The sequence below is a fragment of the Drosophila miranda genome, chromosome 2 (assembly GCF_003369915.1).
Source record: "Drosophila miranda strain MSH22 chromosome 2, D.miranda_PacBio2.1, whole genome shotgun sequence".
Lineage (NCBI taxonomy): Eukaryota > Metazoa > Arthropoda > Insecta > Diptera > Drosophilidae > Drosophila > Drosophila miranda.
In genome coordinates, this window is record NC_046675.1 from 32,248,159 (window position 1) to 32,267,857 (window position 19,699).

General features: G+C 49.2%; 5 protein-coding genes and 2 pseudogenes across 5 annotated transcripts in view; 4 read left to right on the forward strand and 3 right to left on the reverse strand.

Moving 5' to 3' along the window:
- Positions 1-10,696, reverse strand: part of LOC108155319 (chromatin-remodeling ATPase INO80) — a 33,357-nt gene extending 22,661 nt beyond the window's left edge. The window contains exons 1-8 of the mRNA XM_033389934.1: positions 10,305-10,696; positions 10,047-10,240; positions 7,784-9,984; positions 7,583-7,723; positions 7,342-7,519; positions 6,926-7,284; positions 6,607-6,868; positions 6,376-6,543 (exon numbers count right to left, since the gene is read on the reverse strand). Coding sequence (XP_033245825.1) covers positions 6,376-6,543; positions 6,607-6,868; positions 6,926-7,284; positions 7,342-7,519; positions 7,583-7,723; positions 7,784-9,984; positions 10,047-10,240; positions 10,305-10,593 — 3,792 coding nt within the window. The 5' untranslated portion in view covers positions 10,594-10,696. The remainder of the gene's footprint in view (positions 1-6,375; positions 6,544-6,606; positions 6,869-6,925; positions 7,285-7,341; positions 7,520-7,582; positions 7,724-7,783; positions 9,985-10,046; positions 10,241-10,304) is intronic.
- LOC108155310 (thymus-specific serine protease) lies at positions 876-2,730 on the forward strand. The gene is given in 5 exon segments (XM_017286028.2): positions 876-1,142; positions 1,198-1,379; positions 1,434-1,898; positions 1,964-2,142; positions 2,203-2,730. Coding segments are annotated over 5 exon segments (1,458 nt in total). The 5' UTR covers positions 876-914; the 3' UTR covers positions 2,607-2,730.
- Positions 5,170-6,340, reverse strand: LOC108155315. The gene has a single exon (XM_033389936.1). It carries the CDS (start codon positions 6,239-6,241, stop codon positions 5,282-5,284), a length of 960 nt encoding a protein of 319 aa, XP_033245827.1. The 5' UTR covers positions 6,242-6,340; the 3' UTR covers positions 5,170-5,281.
- Positions 10,697-10,860: 164 nt separating the features above from the next.
- On the forward strand, positions 10,861-11,545 carry LOC117187387 (aprataxin-like protein; the record flags this gene model as incomplete). Its single annotated transcript, XM_033389939.1, has 3 exons — positions 10,861-10,995; positions 11,063-11,288; positions 11,352-11,545. Coding segments are annotated over 3 exons (534 nt in total), but the record flags the coding sequence as incomplete, so codon positions are not given.
- A 101-nt stretch (positions 11,546-11,646) lies between these two features.
- LOC117187386 lies at positions 11,647-13,322 on the forward strand (annotated as a pseudogene).
- Positions 12,987-16,546, reverse strand: LOC117187385 (annotated as a pseudogene).
- Positions 16,547-16,662: 116 nt separating this feature from the next.
- On the forward strand, positions 16,663-19,619 carry LOC108153848 (aprataxin-like protein). The gene is given in 6 exon segments (XM_017283946.2): positions 16,663-16,834; positions 16,902-17,127; positions 17,191-17,357; positions 17,869-18,081; positions 18,137-18,158; positions 18,161-19,619. Coding segments are annotated over 6 exon segments (1,791 nt in total). The 5' UTR covers positions 16,663-16,684; the 3' UTR covers positions 19,174-19,619.
- Positions 19,620-19,699: the final 80 nt, after the last annotated feature.

Consider the following 19,699-nt stretch of genomic DNA (forward strand, 5'->3'; position numbering starts at 1 on the left):
ACTTCATTACCATTTTTTACTTTTATAAATAAAAAGGAGCTTTAATTCTGAATAAATTACGCCCAAAAGTATGCGACAAAAAGGGGTCTGGAATTATTTTGAATTATGATAATTATTTGTAAGCAAAAGATCCACAATTTTATGCTCACGAAATACTCCATGAAAAGGTGTTTTTATGAAGAATTTAAGAAGCTTATAGCTCTGGTTCATTTTCCATAATTTTTCACTTCGAAACCAAAGTCCACTCCATTCAAAAGTTATCTTCAAAAACCAATCGAAATATTTTTCTATCGCGGCACACGTTTCTCCACATGAAGATACTCCGATACAGAGTTCCTCTACATGCATTTATGTGTCTCTATATTACAGCAATATATCCGTAATATACTCCATATGCGTACCAGGTATACATATATGTAGAGGATAAGATAATTTGGTGACATTTGTGGAGGTGAGTAACCATGACAAGAGCACCACTTACATCACGTTAATTGAATCCTAAAATAAATAGAGTGCTTTGAGTTGGTCAACAGTTTACTGATTGAGGACGTAATGGAAAAAGTGTACGCGTGCACACTGTCTAACAAACTTCGGGCCTAGAGCTACCTTTCCAGATCTGTGGAACTTCTATCCACAGAAGAATGAAAGAGACCAAAGTCAAGATACACTTTCAGAAGGATAAGTACAGATCAAACGTGTTACGACTCCTCTACTCTATGTATTTCGTGACCTTGAAATCTTCCAACACGTGAGAAGAAACAGCCAACACTTAAGCTTATCATAGTACGAGTAGTGCCAATATTTGTTTGCTTTCCAAGTCTTATCATAAGTAACTTCTGCTCCTAGTTTTGGAATAAAAAAGGCCGCCTGATGACCTGGGAAATCATTCGCCAGCCTGCAAAGCGTCTAATAAGATGAAGTATACCCTAATAGTGCTAGCTCTACTGGCACCCCTGATTGCTGCCGCCAGTTTGGGGAACCTAGAACTACAGCCAGAACCCAATGCCTTTGTGCAGTCCCTTAGGGAACTGCGCAGGGCTCCTCCATTGGAGAAATCGCGAAAGAGAGCCAATGTGGAAACACGTTGGTTCACCCTTAAGCTGGATAACTTCAATGCCGCCAACAATGCCACATGGAAAGATGTAGGAATCGGAAAGGAGTCGCCTTTAAACCCAGTAACAATCTTGTACTCTTTAGCGCGTGCTAATCAACGAGGATCACTTTACGGATGGATCCCCCATCTTCATTTAATTGGGCGGCGAGTGGGAGATCGAGCCGAGTGCCATTACCTCTGGCCTGTGGGTGGACATTGCCAAGGAGCACAATGGCTCACTGATCTACACAGAACATCGTTTCTTTGGCAAGAGTTTTCCCATAACGTGAGTGCTTTTTCGAGACAACTCTTCTGGCAACTCTGAATCCTGTTTTCGCAGTCCTCTATCTACCAAAAACCTGAAATACCAGAGCGTACAACAGGCCCTGGCGGATGTGGTGAATATCATTAAGACCCTGAAGCTGAAGGATAAGTACAAGGACTCCAAAGTGATCGTCTCTGGCTGCTCCTACTCGGCCACTATGGCCACATGGATCAGGAAGCTCTATCCCGACATTATTCTGGGTAGCTGGGCCTCATCGGCCCCACTGGAGGCGAAAGTTGATTTAAAGGACTACATGGAGGTGGTTGGACAGGCCTTCGAGCAGCTGGGTGGAAAATACTGCTACGATCTGATCGACAATGCCACCTCGTACTATCAGGATCTGTTTGAGAGCGGCCAGGGCGCCAAGGCCAAGAAGGAGCTGAATCTCTGTGCGAATTTCAATGTGAATAGCAAACAGGACCGCTGGCAGATTTTCAGCACCATAGCCAATGTATTCGCAGGACTGGCACAGTACCAAAAGTAGGTACAAAAGGTACAAGGATCTAAGGAGTGCAGTAAATTTATATAGAAGCCTTTCTCTTTAGGCCTGAAAACTATGATCTGCCCAAGTACTGTTCGGTGCTGCGTTCCTTCAGCGACGATGATGCCGAGGCCTTGTCCAAATTCATGCAATGGCGACTCGGTTACCCGACCTGCCTGAGTGTTACCTATAAGGGCACCGTCAACTACTACAAATGGGCCAAGATAAACTATGAAGACGACAGTGAGTCATCTTCTGAAAAGAAGAAGCCTTTCCCTTTCTAATTTTCCCTTGTGTTCCCAGGCGGTCTTCCCTGGATATATCAGACTTGCAGCGAATTTGGTTGGTACCAGTCATCAGACAGCGAAAGCCAGCCTTTTGGTTCCTCCTTCCCGGCCGCCCTCTACACAGACACCTGCCACGATGTTTTCAGCAAGGACTATACCCTCATCAATATCGAGGCTAACATTGCAGCCACCAACAAGGACTTCCAGGGCATCGATATCGCTGTGAAGAATGTATACTGGACCCAAGGGGGTCTGGATCCATGGAGCAAGGTGGGGGCAGGCATCGGCCAAGGAGCCACCATTATTCCACAGGCCTCGCACTGCTCCGATCTGGATTCTATAAGTGCCAACGATAGCCCTGAACTTCAGGCCTCCAAGCTGAAGTTGGCACAGCTCGTTCGGGATTGGTTGGCGCAGTAAATCGATCGAAACTGTAGAATTTCTATATACCTATATCTAAATCTTCAAAGTACTTTTTTCTATTTCTATTTACAAATATTTAATCACCACAATTGGTCTCAATAAAGCGAATCTTTAACCTTAACTGAAGTATGCAATTGTCCTTAACAGATAACTTGAGTGGTTTCAATGATTATACCACAAGTTCCACCAGAAGAGCTTGAGGGGTTTCAATGATTAAGGCACAAGCACTCTTTATAGTTAAGTCACGCAGGCAGAGAGATGGCGAGAACTTCAGGTGTTTCAATGCTGAAATCACACTCAAGCACCCTTCACAGCTAAGCCACACTAGGAGAGAGAAAGTGAGAATCCACCCTTTGCTGCTAAGACACACTGGGAGTGTCTTGTTGTCCTGTACTGCTAAGACACACTGGGAGAACTTTGACAGAGTGGATTTATACAAGATCCATCCATAGAGAATCAAGAATCTGTTTCTCTTTGTTCTGCTGTTTGTGGATTATTTGCAAATATGATGTAATAGAAATATCGAATTTATGTGCCCCACAAATCCATCAAAATCCACCAAAAGGTGTGACCACTCGGACAGTCCCTCACGGCCATAGATGGTGGGGATATGGTCTCCAAAAGATCACCCCATGAATTGCACTAAATTCCGAATCGTGAGGGGAATATCAACAGTCGCTAGACAGTCGACTGGCCAGCCAACCGAAAGACAATGTCATAAATCTTCGTGAACCCAAAACCGAATCAAGTCACGCATTATAATGATCCGATTGGATCACAGCACACCACAATGTACTATCCGTACTTGCTTATAAATAGTCTTTAAATAGCATTTACTGGTACGACCTGATATCATTTCGAAACGTAAGTGGTACAGTTTTCTCTTCCTTTTACCAAAAAAAAAAAAAAAAAAGAATAAAAAGACTGTACCGATGAAGAAATGCCAAAGTGTTGAGTTTTTGGTCAAATTATTTTGGTATGCGCCAAAGACATGAACGGGAAATACTTTCAAAATACGTTTCTTGTTTGCAGGAAGGGGCTCTGTTCTTTGCGCTGGTGTTTGAGAAATTATATCGCAAAAGAAATAAAAATTCTTGCCATATTTGCCAAAAGGTTTGGTTTGGTTTGGTTTGAGAAAATGTTTACCGCTGAACGGATAGAAGGATGGAAGGAGAAGGTTAATTGCTGGATCGATCGGGTCATATATCTTTTGTTTGCGATTAGGGAATTTGAATGGAGAAAGTTGTGACCGAAGAGGTTCCCAAAGAAGGCTCCCTTTGTGATCCGATCCGCCCTTCAAACGAAATACCAACAACGAATTAGTCAGAAGGAAGGAGTTTCGCCGCTTCGCCACTTTGGAGCCGAGCCTGAGAACCTGGCAATAAAATGACAAAAGCAGCAACAGCAGCAGCAGGCAAAAGGCTGAAACCAAATTACTCACGGGACAGGCCACGCGGGGCTGTGGCAAATAACAAATCAAAATCAGTGACAAAATGATTTAGGAACCAGGCGAAAATGTTCACACGAAGCAGAGAGCGGGAGAGCCACAGAGGGCCAGCGGCAGCGTCAGAGTCGTAGACGGAGAAGGAGTCAGAGTCCAAAAAGAAATCAAAGAACCGCACAAATCGAACAAGAAGTGCTGCCTGCTGTGGTCTTTGCTGCTGCTGCTGAGAGGCAGAAAACATGCAAAGATTCTGTTCGATATTGTTTCCTTTTTGGCTGAGAATTTGTGGATTTGCTTCGTGGATGGGACTCATTGTTACGCGATGATAAAGATCATCTGAGTAAATCATGGGCCCGCCCCTCCTCTCTGCTTAAATGCTGTGCAATGCATGAACAAGTAGTTCGAGCAAATGGCATACACAGTACAGGGTTTTTCCCTCCCTACCCCTCACCCGGCCCACGTCTCGGGCTTCTCTTTCAGATTTTTCTACTAGGCTACAGTGACAGTCAATGCATATAAGACAATGGCAGAGGAGCTTGGTTATAAGAAGATTCCTCCAAGCTGACTATGAATGAGAGGTTAGTAAACTCTTTTACTCTTTAGACTTAAAGCTCTGCATTCTACGCAGCTCCCATAGTTCCCAACAGCTTCCATTACTCTGAGTTATTCTTGGACTCGGTACCGAGAATGCAATAACAAAATACACACAGTGTGTGACTGCTGCTCGACTCCGAGTCTAAGCATTGCTTCACCGCTGCATTTACAGCTATGAATCGCACTGGTTTTGGCTGACACTGACTAATATTTATTGTTGAATTGCACACAATTCTAAGGAACCCATTCCCATTGAACTAAAGTATCATCCACTTTGACCATAATCAATTAGTGGAGATCCCAAGCAGTACACTCATCAGATTGCACAATCCATATAGTCATTACTGGAATGTAGCAGCTTTCTATTGCTGGACTTCAGACTTCAGCAGAAGGAGCAGAAGAGGTGCTCCCTACTGCTAGAATTTTTCTTTGATTTTTGTAAAAGGAGTAAAAGAAAAGGTGTTCTACCATTTAGAAATCGTTCTGATCTCTACAGCAATCAATGTAGGGGTGCGCAATGTCCCATTAGAAAACGTTGGTCTCATTTATAAGCATACAATGTCCCTCCTACTTTTGGTAAAGGCAATACAGCAGTGTCATGTCTACTACTTTGTCTAATATTTCTTTAAACTACTTAAATTTGATGGTCAACATTGTCATACACTTTGAATATGTCCTCATCCTGTTTTAGTTCCATCACGAAATCCACGTAGCGTTTAAGGTGGCGCGGGGAGAGCGAAACCAAATGCTCGTTGGGGCAATGTCCGATCTCCGAGTGATGGATTTTGTAGCCGCTTTGCTTAAGTTTTGCCGCCACGTCGGCCAATTCATTGGGCGGGCACTTGAAGACGACAAAGCCATTTTCATAGTCGCTTATTTCGCCGGAAGAGGCTTTGCACCACAGGGCATCCGTCTGGACGGTTTGGCTGAAGTCCGAGAAGTTAAGGCGCGTCTTGCGGGGCACAATGGCCTTGATGACGCCCGTTTCGGTGAACAGATGCCGATTGTAAAGCCGCGCCTTGTATCGCATCAGCAAGGGGGCCAGTCGCTGCTTCAGTTCCGCGAGGTTGTGCGTCCGAGCTTTGCACACGAGTGCCACCTGATCATCATTGTAATCGATGGGCACGATAAAGGTGGTCTGGTTCCGTTCGTAGAGCTCGCACTCCTTGAGGATCCGCTGGATGCGGCTGTAGGGCAGCTGCAGCGGCGACAGCTTGGCCCTCAGCGCGTAGTTGTGGTCGGGATCAGTAGAACCGCCACCGCGGTGCACCGCCAGCCGCAGTTCGTGGGCCACCTGCACCTCCTTTGGGGTATCCGGATCGAATTGCATTGGTTTTGTGCTCGACGGCGTGATGAAGGAGGGGCTCTTTTGGCTCAACTTACTTTTGCTTGGCCCTCGTTTGTCTTGCAACGAATCATTCGGGATATTCCAACGGACTCGCTTGCATTCCTCCCTGGACTCCTCCAGTAAATCTCTATCGAGGCCATTCCGCTTGTCCGGCTCCTGCTTGGGCGAGGAGCTGCGCACCAGACTGGGTCTGGACATGTGCGGCTGCATGCTGGCATTCAAATGCGGCAGTCGTCTGTTAGGCATTGTTCTTCGGGAAGAAGTACTTATAATTTTGGTCGGGAGTAGGTTGTTAAATGAAATATGGGGACTTGTGATGAAGGGAATTTCCAAGGGAACACACTGATACCTATAGATTTATTTTTATTACATCCACTCACCGTATCTGCTGCTGTTAAATTAATGCCCAATCCTCCTGCCCGCGTCGAGAGCAGAAATACAAAGATGTCCGCACGCGTCTGAAAGTCTGCCACCATATCGCGTCTCGCTGAGATCTTGCTGGAGCCATCCAAGCGCATATAACGATGCTTGCGATGCCACATGTACTCCTAAGAACAAAGTACACATTATTCAAAGGTATATCAATCCCTTAAACAGCAAGCGAAACGCACCTCTAGCAGGTCTATCATTTTGGTCATCTGTGAATAGATGAGCACTCGGTGGCCCTCCGCCTTGAGGCGTGTGAGTAGTGTGTCCAGGACAAACAGCTTGCCCGCATCGGTGATCAGAGTCTCCTTGTCGGGCACCACAATCGAGGACCAACCACTGCGTGGCTTGCACAGAGCCAGACCAGAGGAGACAAGTTCTCTGCCTACGGCATTCTCGCACTGAACATGACGTATCTGTGTCCAGGCAGCAGCACGACTCTCGCAGCTAAAAGGAAGCCAGTAATCAGAAGAGTATTTCTATTAATTGTTGGGAAAAACTCACTATAAATGCCTATCCACTGTTTGTACGCGTTGACCCAAGCCATAGAGCAGTCGCGGCATGGACAGGGGCTCGCAATAATAGCTCCTGGGCTTCCTCAAACGATGCGGAAACTCTGGCAACAGCATCAGTGTTTGGACCTTAACATCGCTCTTGGCATTCGATTTGGTTTGCACTTCGACCGACTCTATTTCGAGCTCCTGCTTCACCTGTTCCTCCACTTCCACATCCACCAGCTCCTCAATCAGTGTGGATGTCTTTTGTTTGAGTATTTTGGAGCGTGTCACGCGATGCTCAATGGTCTCCTGCATGTTGTAGGTGCAGTAGTCCCCAAAGGAATAAACACTGCTCTCATTGGTGGTCTAAAGTGGGTATAGGGATAAGGATTACGATCTTCAAACGGAGGATAAAAAACCTACCATCGCTGTAAAGAGGAAATTCTTGAGTACACTGTCCGATAGCATATATTGCGGCACCAGTTTGTTCTCCAGCATGGGCTCCAGCAGCTGATAGAAGGTGGCTTTCAGATGTGGCCACCATTGGCGGCGATACGACAGTAAAGGATATTTCTCCAGCACTCGACGATGATGCAAAAAACTGTAAAAGATGAGGAGAATATGTAGCAGAGGCAGGGATTCACTTAGCCATTAGCTGCCTTACAAATCAATCAATCCATGCAGCGTGACGTCTAGAATATCCCCCAATGAGAGGTCACAGAAACGCGTGAAGCCAAAGCAGCTCTCGACGCTCACATCCTCGAATAGCGATCTCTGGATGTGCTCCGACTTGAAGATATTGAACCTATCACAAGAAAAGAATAGCATAAATAAACATAAAGCAGATCCTTAGGTATCTACCCACCGATTGTACAGCAAATGCCTACGACTGGGCAGCGCTCTGTGGAGCAGTGCCTCATCGTGGACCAGGCGCGGCACCACATACTCCGCACAGCGCATGAAGAACGGACTCCTGGCATCACGACGCTCAAAGAGCTCTGGATGGTTGCACACTTTGCGGAACTGCATCACCAGATTCATCAGATTGGAGGACGCCGATGAAGGGGCACTCGAGCCACTCGTCAAATGCAGCAGATCCTCGATCCGAATCTTCTGCTTGAGGGCGCGATACAGCAGCTTTTGGCGGATGGTCAGGGGGCAGTAGACCATGATCTCGATCTTGTCCGACAGCTCGTTCTCCACATCTTTCTTGATGCGACGCAGCATGAACGGCTTCAGAATCATGTGGAGGCGAGAGATCTGCAGTTCGTCGATGCCCGTCTTGTTCTCGGCGTGCGATTCAATGTCCTTGGAGAACCACTCGTTGAACTCGTCGTGGGAGTCGAACAGCGTCGGCATAATGAAGTGCAGCAGTGCCCACAGCTCGGCCATGCTGTTCTGGATAGGGGTGCCGCTGAGCAGCAGCCGATTGCGACAGCTGAAGCCCAACAGCAGCTTCCAGCGCTGCGAGGCGGCGCTCTTGATGGCTTGCGCCTCGTCTAGCACCATGTACTGCCATTTGATGCGATTGAAGTACTTGTAGTCACTGACCACCAGCTGGTAGGAGGTGATCACCACATGGAAGCTGGCATCGCGCGTGTGCAGTTGCTTCTGGTCCCAGAACTGGCGCAGGATCTTCCGCTCGCTGGGCGAGCCCCAGTACGGGACCACATTGAAGTCCGGCACAAACCGGGACATCTCCTGCTGCCAGTTGTGCAGCGTGGAGGCAGGCGAGATGATCAGAAAGGGACCCCACACGCCATAATGCTCGGCAATGTGACAGAGGAAGGCTATGGACTGGACGGTTTTGCCCAGCCCCATCTCGTCGGCCAGGATGCCGCTGATTCCCTGGTCGTAGATGTTTGCCAGCCATGTCATGCCCTTGATCTGATAGCCCTTGAGTGTGCCCTTGAACATTTGCGGCTGTGGCAGGTCCTTCATCTCGGCACGCGCCTCTGGCTCTAGGTCCTCCTCCTCTTCTTCCTTTTTGGCGAACACATCGAAGGCCTCCATGGCCTCCTCCTCGTCGTCGCGCTCTCCCCGCTTCTTGGGGAACACATCAAAGGCTCGAGTCTTGTCCAGATCTCTCTGCATTGCCGCCTCGGCGTGCTCCTTGGCCAGCTGCTTCATCTCCCCCGGATCGTAGTCATCTGGGACGGCCAATCGTGCATTGGTCTCCTCATCCAGCTGGCTGAGAATCCTCAGTTGATCCTCCTCCGTGCCCTGGCCCAGCTTCTTGGACATGAAGTGCGCATACAGCTCCGTTTGGGTGATCAAAAAGTTGAGCTTTCGCTGCTGTCGCTTCACCTCGATCAGCTCCACATCCTGCTTCCGTTGCTCCTCTGCCTCGCGCTCCTGCTTTCGTTTCTGGTCGCGTTCCACCCGCTCGTAACGCTTCCAGTAGGCCAGCATTTCGCGGGTGAGGCGCTTGGCCCGCCACACAGTCTCCTTCATGATCCGCTGCGAATTGATGGCCCGCTGGCGCACCACCTTGGAGCACATGGAGGCCACACGCTTGCAGTTGGCCAGCATCTCCTTGTGGTTGTTGCTAGTGATGCGCTGCAGGCGACCGCACTCCTTCTTCGACATAATCTGCCAGATGCGGCGACGTCGCGCGGCCAAGGCGGCGGGATTCTTCCGCTTGCGTCGCACTTTGGTCACCTGCCCATCGGTCCCGCCCACCACATCCACCTCCTCCTCGATCTCCTCCTCTTCGGGAAAGTCGAGCGCGAGGCTGGCCAGCTCTCGTTTGTAGTCGACTACGCCATTGTCGTCGTCCTCCTCGTCGTTGGTGGGCAGCGTGTCGCCATAGGTGTACCTTCCCAGCTCTGAGGGCGGCACCTCTCCGGACTCTGGCGAGTTCATGATGGTCGTTTGCTTCTTGCGTCCGCGACGCTTCTGTGGTTTCGGGAGCTTCGGGGCCTGGGCCTCTGCCAGGCGGGCCATGAGTATCTCCTGTTTGGTGCGACGCCTGCGCTTGCGCACACCCGCAGTGGCCTGCTGCCGCTCGGCATAGATGTCATGGTTGGACAGCAGACTGCTGCCATAGTAGGCATATTGGGCATTCTGTGGGAATCGGATCAAAATGGGATTAGCACGTGGAATCTCCTTCAATTGGGGGCTCCTACCGTTGGCTTCTTGTAATAGTTCTTGCGCTGACGCTGCTCGCGTATATGCTCGCGCAGTATCTGATGGATGTACTCGTCCTCATTGGTGACGGCCTCATCGCTCTCCGTGTCACTCAGTAGGATATCGTACAGCCACTCCCTGTCGCTGGTCAGGTCATTGAAGTTGTACAGCTGCGCCTTGACACTCTGTCGTTCTGGTGGGTCAAACACAAATCAATGCCAGACACTCCTTTCCCCTTTCCCTGCCCCCACACTCACCTTCTTTGCTGCAAAACAATCGCTTCTTGCAGCGCTGCGACGCCTTCTTGCACTTGACCACGCCTACCGTGGAGGAGTCATCGGAATCGGATTCGGGCTCTGCTTTCAGCTGTGGGAGCCCCGGTTCGTCCGTGTCGCTTTCATCGTTGCTGCTGCTCAGCGGCTGCTTGAGCACCCGCTTGGCCATTTCCATGAAGGGCCGCATATTGAGGGCCACCTCCAGGCGCTGTATGTGCGGCGGTTCGGCCATAATTCGGTGCTTTATGTCTCTGCTGGTGCCGCTGGCCATGGCGCTTCTTTTAGTCAGCTTTTATGCAAAATTATCACGTAATTTGCAAAATGGTTCGCCATGCGTCCGTCCCAGGGTAAACAATTCCACGCATTAGTGTGGCCGAAGTGTGCGCCGGCATTGCAAAAATACTGTTAGGGATGGCTAATAAATATCGATATATGCGTATTGGTATTTTTGAACGATATTTAGATGCAAGCCTGCATACGAAGAGGCAAGAAAAACAAATAGAAAGAATGTGGCGTTTTAATCTGATTTAATTATTAATTTAATTTAATTATTGCCGATCAGGCCAATTGGATAATTTCCTCGGATGTGGCCATTGTCATAGCCGATAAGTATCCGAAAGCGCAACATCACTATCTGGTGCTGCCCAAGGCGGAAATTTCGTCCGTCTTTAATGTAAGGCTAAACCCCCCGCCACACACACCCAATGGAATGCATCTAAGATATATGTTGTTGTTTTTAGCTGACCCGAGAGCATTTGCCACTGTTGGAGGAACTGCATCTGCTGGCCCGCAACGTTGTCGAAGTGCGCGGCCAGCAGTGGAATGACTTTAAGGTGGGCTTCCATGCCGAGCCGAGCCTGGAACGCCTGCATTTGCATGTGATATCCCAGGATTTTGTGTCGCCAACTCTAACGAAGAAAAAGCACTGGACCTCCTTCAACACGGCACTGTTTGTGCCATACGAAGGTAAGAGAACCAACCCCACCCCCACCAATCGTCCTAGATGCAAAGCAAATTATTTTCTTTCAGAACTGCGCGACAAGCTTCAGTCGGAAAACAGTTTCCAGCGCCTGCCGCCGCATGTGTGCCATAAACTGCTGGCCTCGCCGCTTCAATGCAATCAATGCGAACGGATATGCATAAATTTTCCCGAACTTAAGGAACATTTGCTGGAGCATCTTCTAAGTAAGAGTAATATTTGACGAGGCTGCAAAAGACGGAGACAGCAGAAGAGAGAGTCAAACCGCTAAGGCATATACTTCTCTCGCTCTCTGGGCGTCTAAATATCGGTGCATTCACGCAGTGCGTCATGGCTATTTTTTTTTACCGGCAGACGGACAGCAGAAAAGTGTGATTTACACGAAAATTGAAACATCCAAAGACAAAATTACACATAATGGACGTCACAGAGAAAAATAAAATAAAAAGTGATCATATAAAACAGAACATACGCAACCATCTGAGGAAGAAGATCTCGGACAAGAATCACATTCTTATCGAAAGCGACAGGGCGGTGGTGGTGAAGGCCGACTATCCCAAAGCGCAGTACCACTTTAGTGTGGTGCCCAAAGAGGAAATCGAGGATGTGACCAAGGTAAGCGACTATCCATTTTAGTCTCAAAATATTGATAATTTGGTTCTGCCAACAGCTGACCAGCGATCATCTTCCGCTGCTGACCACATGATGGAGCTGGCCGTCCAGATCATTGGGAAGCAGGACCACTTGCCGTCACGCAATTTTCGCATTGGCTTCAAGGCGGCCCCGTTCTGGGACCGGCTGAACATGCACGTTATATCCGATGACTTCTACTCCCTGTCGATGAAGCGCATCAAGCACTGGAACAGCTTCAACACCGAGCTGTTCCTGCCTTTCCAACAGGCCTACATGATGCTGGACAGTGAGGGCGCTATTGAGACCCTCTCCGAGGTGGAGTTCCAAAAGCTGACGGAACAAACGCCTCTCCACTGCAATCAGTGCGACTTTCAGTCCCCATTGTTGTTGGCTCTGAAGGCCCATCTCTTCACTCATTGGCAGCACAAGGAATCCGAACGTCAGACAAAAAAGCAAATGCAAGATATTGTCAAGTTGCTTGACGATGCAAAACTGGAGGACACCGCCAAGCCGGAAGCGGCATGCGGGCCACTTGTAAACTTGATGAATCTGCAGCACATCAATAACCCATTCAGAAACACGCCGGCTCGTTTCGGTATAGCCGCGAAGGCACATCCACAGCCTACAAATTCCATGTATGCACCGCGTCCACATCGGGCCGGCAACCCCTTGGCCTATGCGCCGCGACCACAGCAGGGCGGTAACCCCTTCAGAAACATGCCGCCGCGTCCACAGCTGGGCGGAAACGGCTTCGGACCGCAATCAAAGGCCATGAGGCCTATGTTTGCTGCACCCAACCAACAGCCTAGATTTGTTCCAACACAACCACAGAATCAGCGTCCTCGTGCTCCAAATCAACCACAGAACCAGCGTCCTCGTGCTCGAAATCAACCACAGAATCAGGGAACTCGTGCTCCAAACCAAACGAAGTTCCAATAGAAAAACAAACCCAAAAACAATAGTAACAAACCGGCTGCCAATGCGGGCCAGCCTGCACCGATGTAGGGGCTAAATCGATCTTGCAAACAAGGTAAAAGACGTGTGCTAGCGTGTGCCTTATAAATGGTAACAAAATCTATAATTTTTATTTCTGAAATACTGAATCCGAGACTAGAAACTATATATCGAATATATAATCATACCAAAACGAAACTAAAACTCATACAGGAAACCATTGCAAAAGCAATTTAGGATTAAATCAGCATTTTTTATAAGGAAGGACAATAATTTAGCGTTCATTCCAATCAGATTATCTGCCAAAACAATTCCTAAACAATCAAATATGTATGTTCAAAAATAGATTACAAATCGAATTTGATGTAATTATTTGTATGCCTAAATGTCAAAGGTTTGTCTCAATAAATATCAGACATTACAAACGCCACGAATCATCCAAGCAAAGTTGAAACGACAGTAAAGGATATTTCTCCAGCACTCGACGATGATGCAAAAAACTGTAAAAGATGAGGAGAATATGTAGCAGAGGCAGGGATTCACTTAGCCATCAGCTGCCTTACAAATCAATCAATCCATGCAGCGTGACGTCTAGAATATCCCCCAATGAGAGGTCACAGAAACGCGTGAAGCCAAAGCAGCTCTCGACGCTCACATCCTCGAATAGCGATCTCTGGATGTGCTCCGACTTGAAGATATTGAACCTATCACAAGAAAAGAATAGCATAAATAAACATAAAGCAGATCCTTAGGTATCTACCCACCGATTGTACAGCAAATGCCTACGACTGGGCAGCGCTCTGTGGAGCAGTGCCTCATCGTGGACCAGGCGCGGCACCACATACTCCGCACAGCGCATGAAGAACGGACTCCTGGCATCACGACGCTCAAAGAGCTCTGGATGGTTGCACACTTTGCGGAACTGCATCACCAGATTCATCAGATTGGAGGACGCCGATGAAGGGGCACTCGAGCCACTCGTCAAATGCAGCAGATCCTCGATCCGAATCTTCTGCTTGAGGGCGCGATACAGCAGCTTTTGGCGGATGGTCAGGGGGCAGTAGACCATGATCTCGATCTTGTCCGACAGCTCGTTCTCCACATCTTTCTTGATGCGACGCAGCATGAACGGCTTCAGAATCATGTGGAGGCGAGAGATCTGCAGTTCGTCGATGCCCGTCTTGTTCTCGGCGTGCGATTCAATGTCCTTGGAGAACCACTCGTTGAACTCGTCGTGGGAGTCGAACAGCGTCGGCATAATGAAGTGCAGCAGTGCCCACAGCTCGGCCATGCTGTTCTGGATAGGGGTGCCGCTGAGCAGCAGCCGATTGCGACAGCTGAAGCCCAACAGCAGCTTCCAGCGCTGCGAGGCGGCGCTCTTGATGGCTTGCGCCTCGTCTAGCACCATGTACTGCCATTTGATGCGATTGAAGTACTTGTAGTCACTGACCACCAGCTGGTAGGAGGTGATCACCACATGGAAGCTGGCATCGCGCGTGTGCAGTTGCTTCTGGTCCCAGAACTGGCGCAGGATCTTCCGCTCGCTGGGCGAGCCCCAGTACGGGACCACATTGAAGTCCGGCACAAACCGGGACATCTCCTGCTGCCAGTTGTGCAGCGTGGAGGCAGGCGAGATGATCAGAAAGGGACCGCCATAATGCTCGGCAATGTGACAGAGGAAGGCTATGGACTGGACGGTTTTGCCCAGACCCATCTCGTCGGCCAGGATGCCGCTGATTCCCTGGTCGTAGATGTTTGCCAGCCATGTCATGCCCTTGATCTGATAGCCCTTGAGTGTGCCCTTGAACATTTGCGGCTGTGGCAGGTCCTTCATCTCGGCACGCGCCTCTGGCTCTAGGTCCTCCTCCTCCTCTTCCTTTTTGGCGAACACATCGAAGGCCTCCATGGCCTCCTCCTCGTCGTCGCACTCTCCCCGCTTCTTGGGGAACACATCAAAGGCTCGAGTCTTGTCCAGATCTCTCTGCATGGCCGCCTCGGCGTGCTCCTTGGCCAGCTGCTTCATCTCCCCCGGATCGTAGTCATCTGGGACGGCCAATCGTGCATTGGTCTCCTCATCCAGCTGGCTGAGAATCCTCAGTTGATCCTCCTCCGTGCCCTGGCCCAGCTTCTTGGACATGAAGTGCGCATACAGCTCCGTTTGGGTGATCAAAAAGTTGAGCTTTCGCTGCTGTCGCTTCACCTCGATCAGCTCCACATCCTGCTTCCGTTGCTCCTCTGCCTCGCGCTCCTGCTTTCGTTTCTGGTCGCGTTCCACCCGCTCGTAACGCTTCCAGTAGGCCAGCATTTCGCGGGTGAGGCGCTTGGCCCGCCACACAGTCTCCTTCATGATCCGCTGCGAATTGATGGCCCGCTGGCGCACCACCTTGGAGCACATGGAGGCCACACGCTTGCAGTTGGCCAGCATCTCCTTGTGGTTGTTGCTAGTGATGCGCTGCAGGCGACCGCACTCCTTCTTCGACATAATCTGCCAGATGCGGCGACGTCGCGCGGCCAAGGCGGCGGGATTCTTCCGCTTGCGTCGCACTTTGGTCACCTGCCCATCGGGCCCGCCCACCACATCCACCTCCTCCTCGATCTCCTCCTCTTCGGGAAAGTCGAGCGCGAGGCTGGCCAGCTCTCGTTTGTAGTCGACCACGCCATTGTCGTCGTCCTCCTCGTCGTTGGTGGGCAGCGTGTCGCCATAGGTGTACCTTCCCAGCTCTGAGGGCGGCACCTCTCCGGACTCTGGCGAGTTCATGATGGTCGTTTGCTTCTTGCGTCCGCGACGCTTCTGTGGTTTCGGGAGCTTCGGGGCCTGGGCCTCTGCCAGGCGGGCCATGAGTATCTCCTGTTTGGTGCGACACCTGCGCTTGCGCACACCCGCAGTGGCCTGCTGCCGCTCGGCATAGATGTCATGGTTGGACAGCAGACTGCTGCCATAGTAGGCATATTGGGCATTCTGTGGGAATCGGATCAAAATGGGATTAGCACGTGGAATCTCCTTCAATTGGGGGCTCCTACCGTGGGCTTCTTGTAATAGTTCTTGCGCTGACGCTGCTCGCGTATATGCTCGCGCAGTATCTGATGGATGTACTCGTCCTCATTGGTGACGGCCTCATCGCTCTCTCAGTAGGATATCGTACAGCCACTCCCTGTCGCTGGTCAGGTCATTGAAGTTGTACAGCTGCGCCTTGACACTCTGTCGTTCTGGTGGGTCAAACACAAATCAATGCCAGACACTCCTTTCCCCTTTCCCTGCCCCCACACTCACCTTCTTTGCTGCAAAACAATCGCTTCTTGCAGCGCTGCGACGCCTTCTTGCACTTGACCACGCCTACCGTGGAGGAGTCATCGGAATCGGATTCGGGCTCTGCTTTCAGCTGTGGGAGCCCCGGTTCGTCCGTGTCGCTTTCATCGTTGCTGCTGCTCAGCGGCTGCTTGAGCACCCGCTTGGCCATTTCCATGAAGGGCCGCATATTGAGGGCCACCTCCAGGCGCTGTATGTGCGGCGGTTCGGCCATAATGCGGTGCTTTATGTCTCTGCTGGTGCCGCTGGCCATGGCGCTTCTTTTAGTCAGCTTTTATGCAAAATTATCACGTAATTTGCAAAATGGTTCGCCATGCGTCCGTCCCAGGGTAAACAATTCCACGCATTAGTGTGGCCGAAGTGTGCGCCGGCATTGCAAAAATACTGTTAGGGATGGCTAATAAATATCGATATATGCGTATTGGTATTTTTGAACGATATTTAGATGCAAGCCTGCATACGAAGAGGCAAGAAAAACAAATAGAAAGAATGTGGCGTTTTAATCTGATAAACACTATTGCCGATCAGGCCAATTGGATAATTTCCTCGGATGTGGCCATTGTCATAGCCGATAAGTATCCGAAAGCGCAACATCACTATCTGGTGCTGCCCAAGGCGGAAATTTCGTCCGTCTTTAATGTAAGGCTAAACCCCCCGCCGCACACACCCAATGGAATGCATCTAAGATATATGTTGTTGTTTTTAGCTGACCCGAGAGCATTTGCCACTGTTGGAGGAACTGCATCTGCTGGCCCGCAACGTTGTCGAAGTGCGCGGCCAGCAGTGGAATGACTTTAAGGTGGGCTTCCATGCCGAGCCGAGCGTGGAACGCCTGCATTTGCATGTGATATCCCAGGATTTTGTGTCGCCAACTCTAACGAAGAAAAAGCACTGGACCTCCTTCAACACGGCACTGTTTGTGCCATACGAAGGTAAGAGAACCAACCCCACCCCCACCAATCGTCCTAGATGCAAAGCAAATTATTTTCTTTCAGAACTGCGCGACAAGCTTCAGTCGGAAAACAGTTTCCAGCGCCTGCCGCCGCATGTGTGCCATAAACTGCTGGCCTCGCCGCTTCAATGCAATCAATGCGAACGGATATGCATAAATTTTCCCGAACTTAAGGAACATTTGCTGGAGCATCTTCTAAGTAAGAGTAATATTTGACGAGGCTGCAAAAGACGGAGACAGCAGAAGAGAGAGTCAAACCGCTAAGGCATATACTTCTCTCGCTCTCTGGGCGTCTAAATATCGGTGCATTCACGCAAACATAACGATAGATTTGTGTTGGTGTTGGTGATTCAAAACGTTTTTCTTGAACTGAAGGCTGTCTTTGTTTTTGCAAATCTTTCGATTATCTTTCGTAGTGATCAGACGTGTTTTTGTTTTGCGCTCCGCATTTTTTCCTTTTGTTTTGAATAAACAGCCGGTGTTTTCCTAACTAAATTCTAATTATACTTCCTAACCAGACAACAATCTGGAAACCTATTCTATTACGCGAGTGCATGCCTTTTAATTTGTGTTAAAACATTATTTAACTTTTTATTTTTCGGCGTCGGCTTGTGCTTGTGTTTGTGTTGTTGCAGTGAGTGAATTTTGTATCCAGTGCGTCATGGCTATTTTTTTTTACCGGCAGACGGACAGCAGAAAAGTGTGAACGAAACATCCAAAGACAAAATTACACATAATGGACGTCACAGAGAAAAATAAAATAAAAAGTGATCATATAAAACAGAACATACGCAACCATCTGAGGAAGAAGATCTCGGACAAGAATCACATTCTTATCGAAAGCGACAGGGCGGTGGTGGTGAAGGCCGACTATCCCAAAGCGCAGTACCACTTTAGTGTGGTGCCCAAAGAGGAAATCGAGGATGTGACCAAGGTAAGCGACTATCCATTTTAGTCTCAAAATATTGATAATTTGGTTCTGCCAACAGCTGACCAGCGATCATCTTCCGCTGCTGACCACATGATGGAGCTGGCCGTCCAGATCATTGGGAAGCAGGACCACTTGCCGTCACGCAATTTTCGCATTGGCTTCAAGGCGGCCCCGTTCTGGGACCGGCTGAACATGCACGTTATATCCGATGACTTCTACTCCCTGTCGATGAAGCGCATCAAGCACTGGAACAGCTTCAACACCGAGCTGTTCCTGCCTTTCCAACAGGCCTACATGATGCTGGACAGTGAGGGCGCTATTGAGACCCTCTCCGAGGTGGAGTTCCAAAAGCTGACGGAACAAACGCCTCTCCACTGCAATCAGTGCGACTTTCAGTCCCCATTGTTGTTGGCTCTGAAGGCCCATCTCTTCACTCATTGGCAGCACAAGGAATCCGAACGTCAGACAAAAAAGCAAATGCAAGATATTGTCAAGTTGCTTGACGATGCAAAACTGGAGGACACCGCCAAGCCGGAAGCGGCATCATCCCGCGAGGAGCACGAGATCACCGCCAGCACCAGTCAGAAATCTGTGGATCAGAACCAGCCAGTGGGTGCCGATGCCAATGCGTACCACCAATGCGGGCCACTTGTAAACTTGATGAATCTGCAGCACATCAATAACCCATTCAGAAACACGCCGGCTCGTTTCGGTATAGCCGCGAAGGCACATCCACAGCCTACAAATTCCATGTATGCACCGCGTCCACATCGGGCCGGCAACCCCTTGGCCTATGCGCCGCGACCTCAGCAGGGCGGTAACACCTTGGCCTATGCGCCGCGACCACAGCAGGGCGGTAACCCCTTCAGAAACATGCCGCCGCGTCCACAGCTGGGCGGAAACGGCTTCGGACCGCAATCAAAGGCCATGAGGCCTATGTTTGCTGCACCCAACCAACAGCCTAGATTTGTTCCAACACAACCACAGAATCAGCGTCCTCGTGCTCCAAATCAACCACAGAACCAGCGTCCTCGTGCTCGAAATCAACCACAGAATCAGGGAACTCGTGCTCCAAACCAAACGAAGTTCCAATAGAAAAACAAACCCAAAAACAATAGTAACAAACCGGCTGCCAATGCGGGCCAGCCTGCACCGATGTAGGGGCTAAATCGATCTTGCAAACAAGGTAAAAGACGTGTGCTAGCGTGTGCCTTATAAATGGTAACAAAATCTATAATTTTTATTTCTGAAATACTGAATCCGAGACTAGAAACTATATATCGAATATATAATCATACCAAAACGAAACTAAAACTCATACAGGAAACCATTGCAAAAGCAATTTAGGATTAAATCAGCATTTTTTATAAGGAAGGACAATAATTTAGCGTTCATTCCAATCAGATTATCTGCCAAAAACTTAAATTTCCTAAACAATCAAATATGTTTAAAAATAGATTACAAATCGAATTTGATGTAATTATTTGTATGCCTAAATGTCAAAGGTTTGTCTCAATAAATATCAGACATTACAAACGCCACGAATCATCCAAGCAAAGTTGAACATACAGTGAGCGAGAAAAAAAATATAAAAACCTGAATCGCTGATTCTAACAGACCG

Excerpts from the sequence above, each read along its gene's own strand:
- LOC108155315 (XM_033389936.1), bottom strand. The coding sequence starts at position 6,241 with ATGCCTAACAGACGACTGCCGCATTTGAATGCCAGCATGCAGCCGCAC.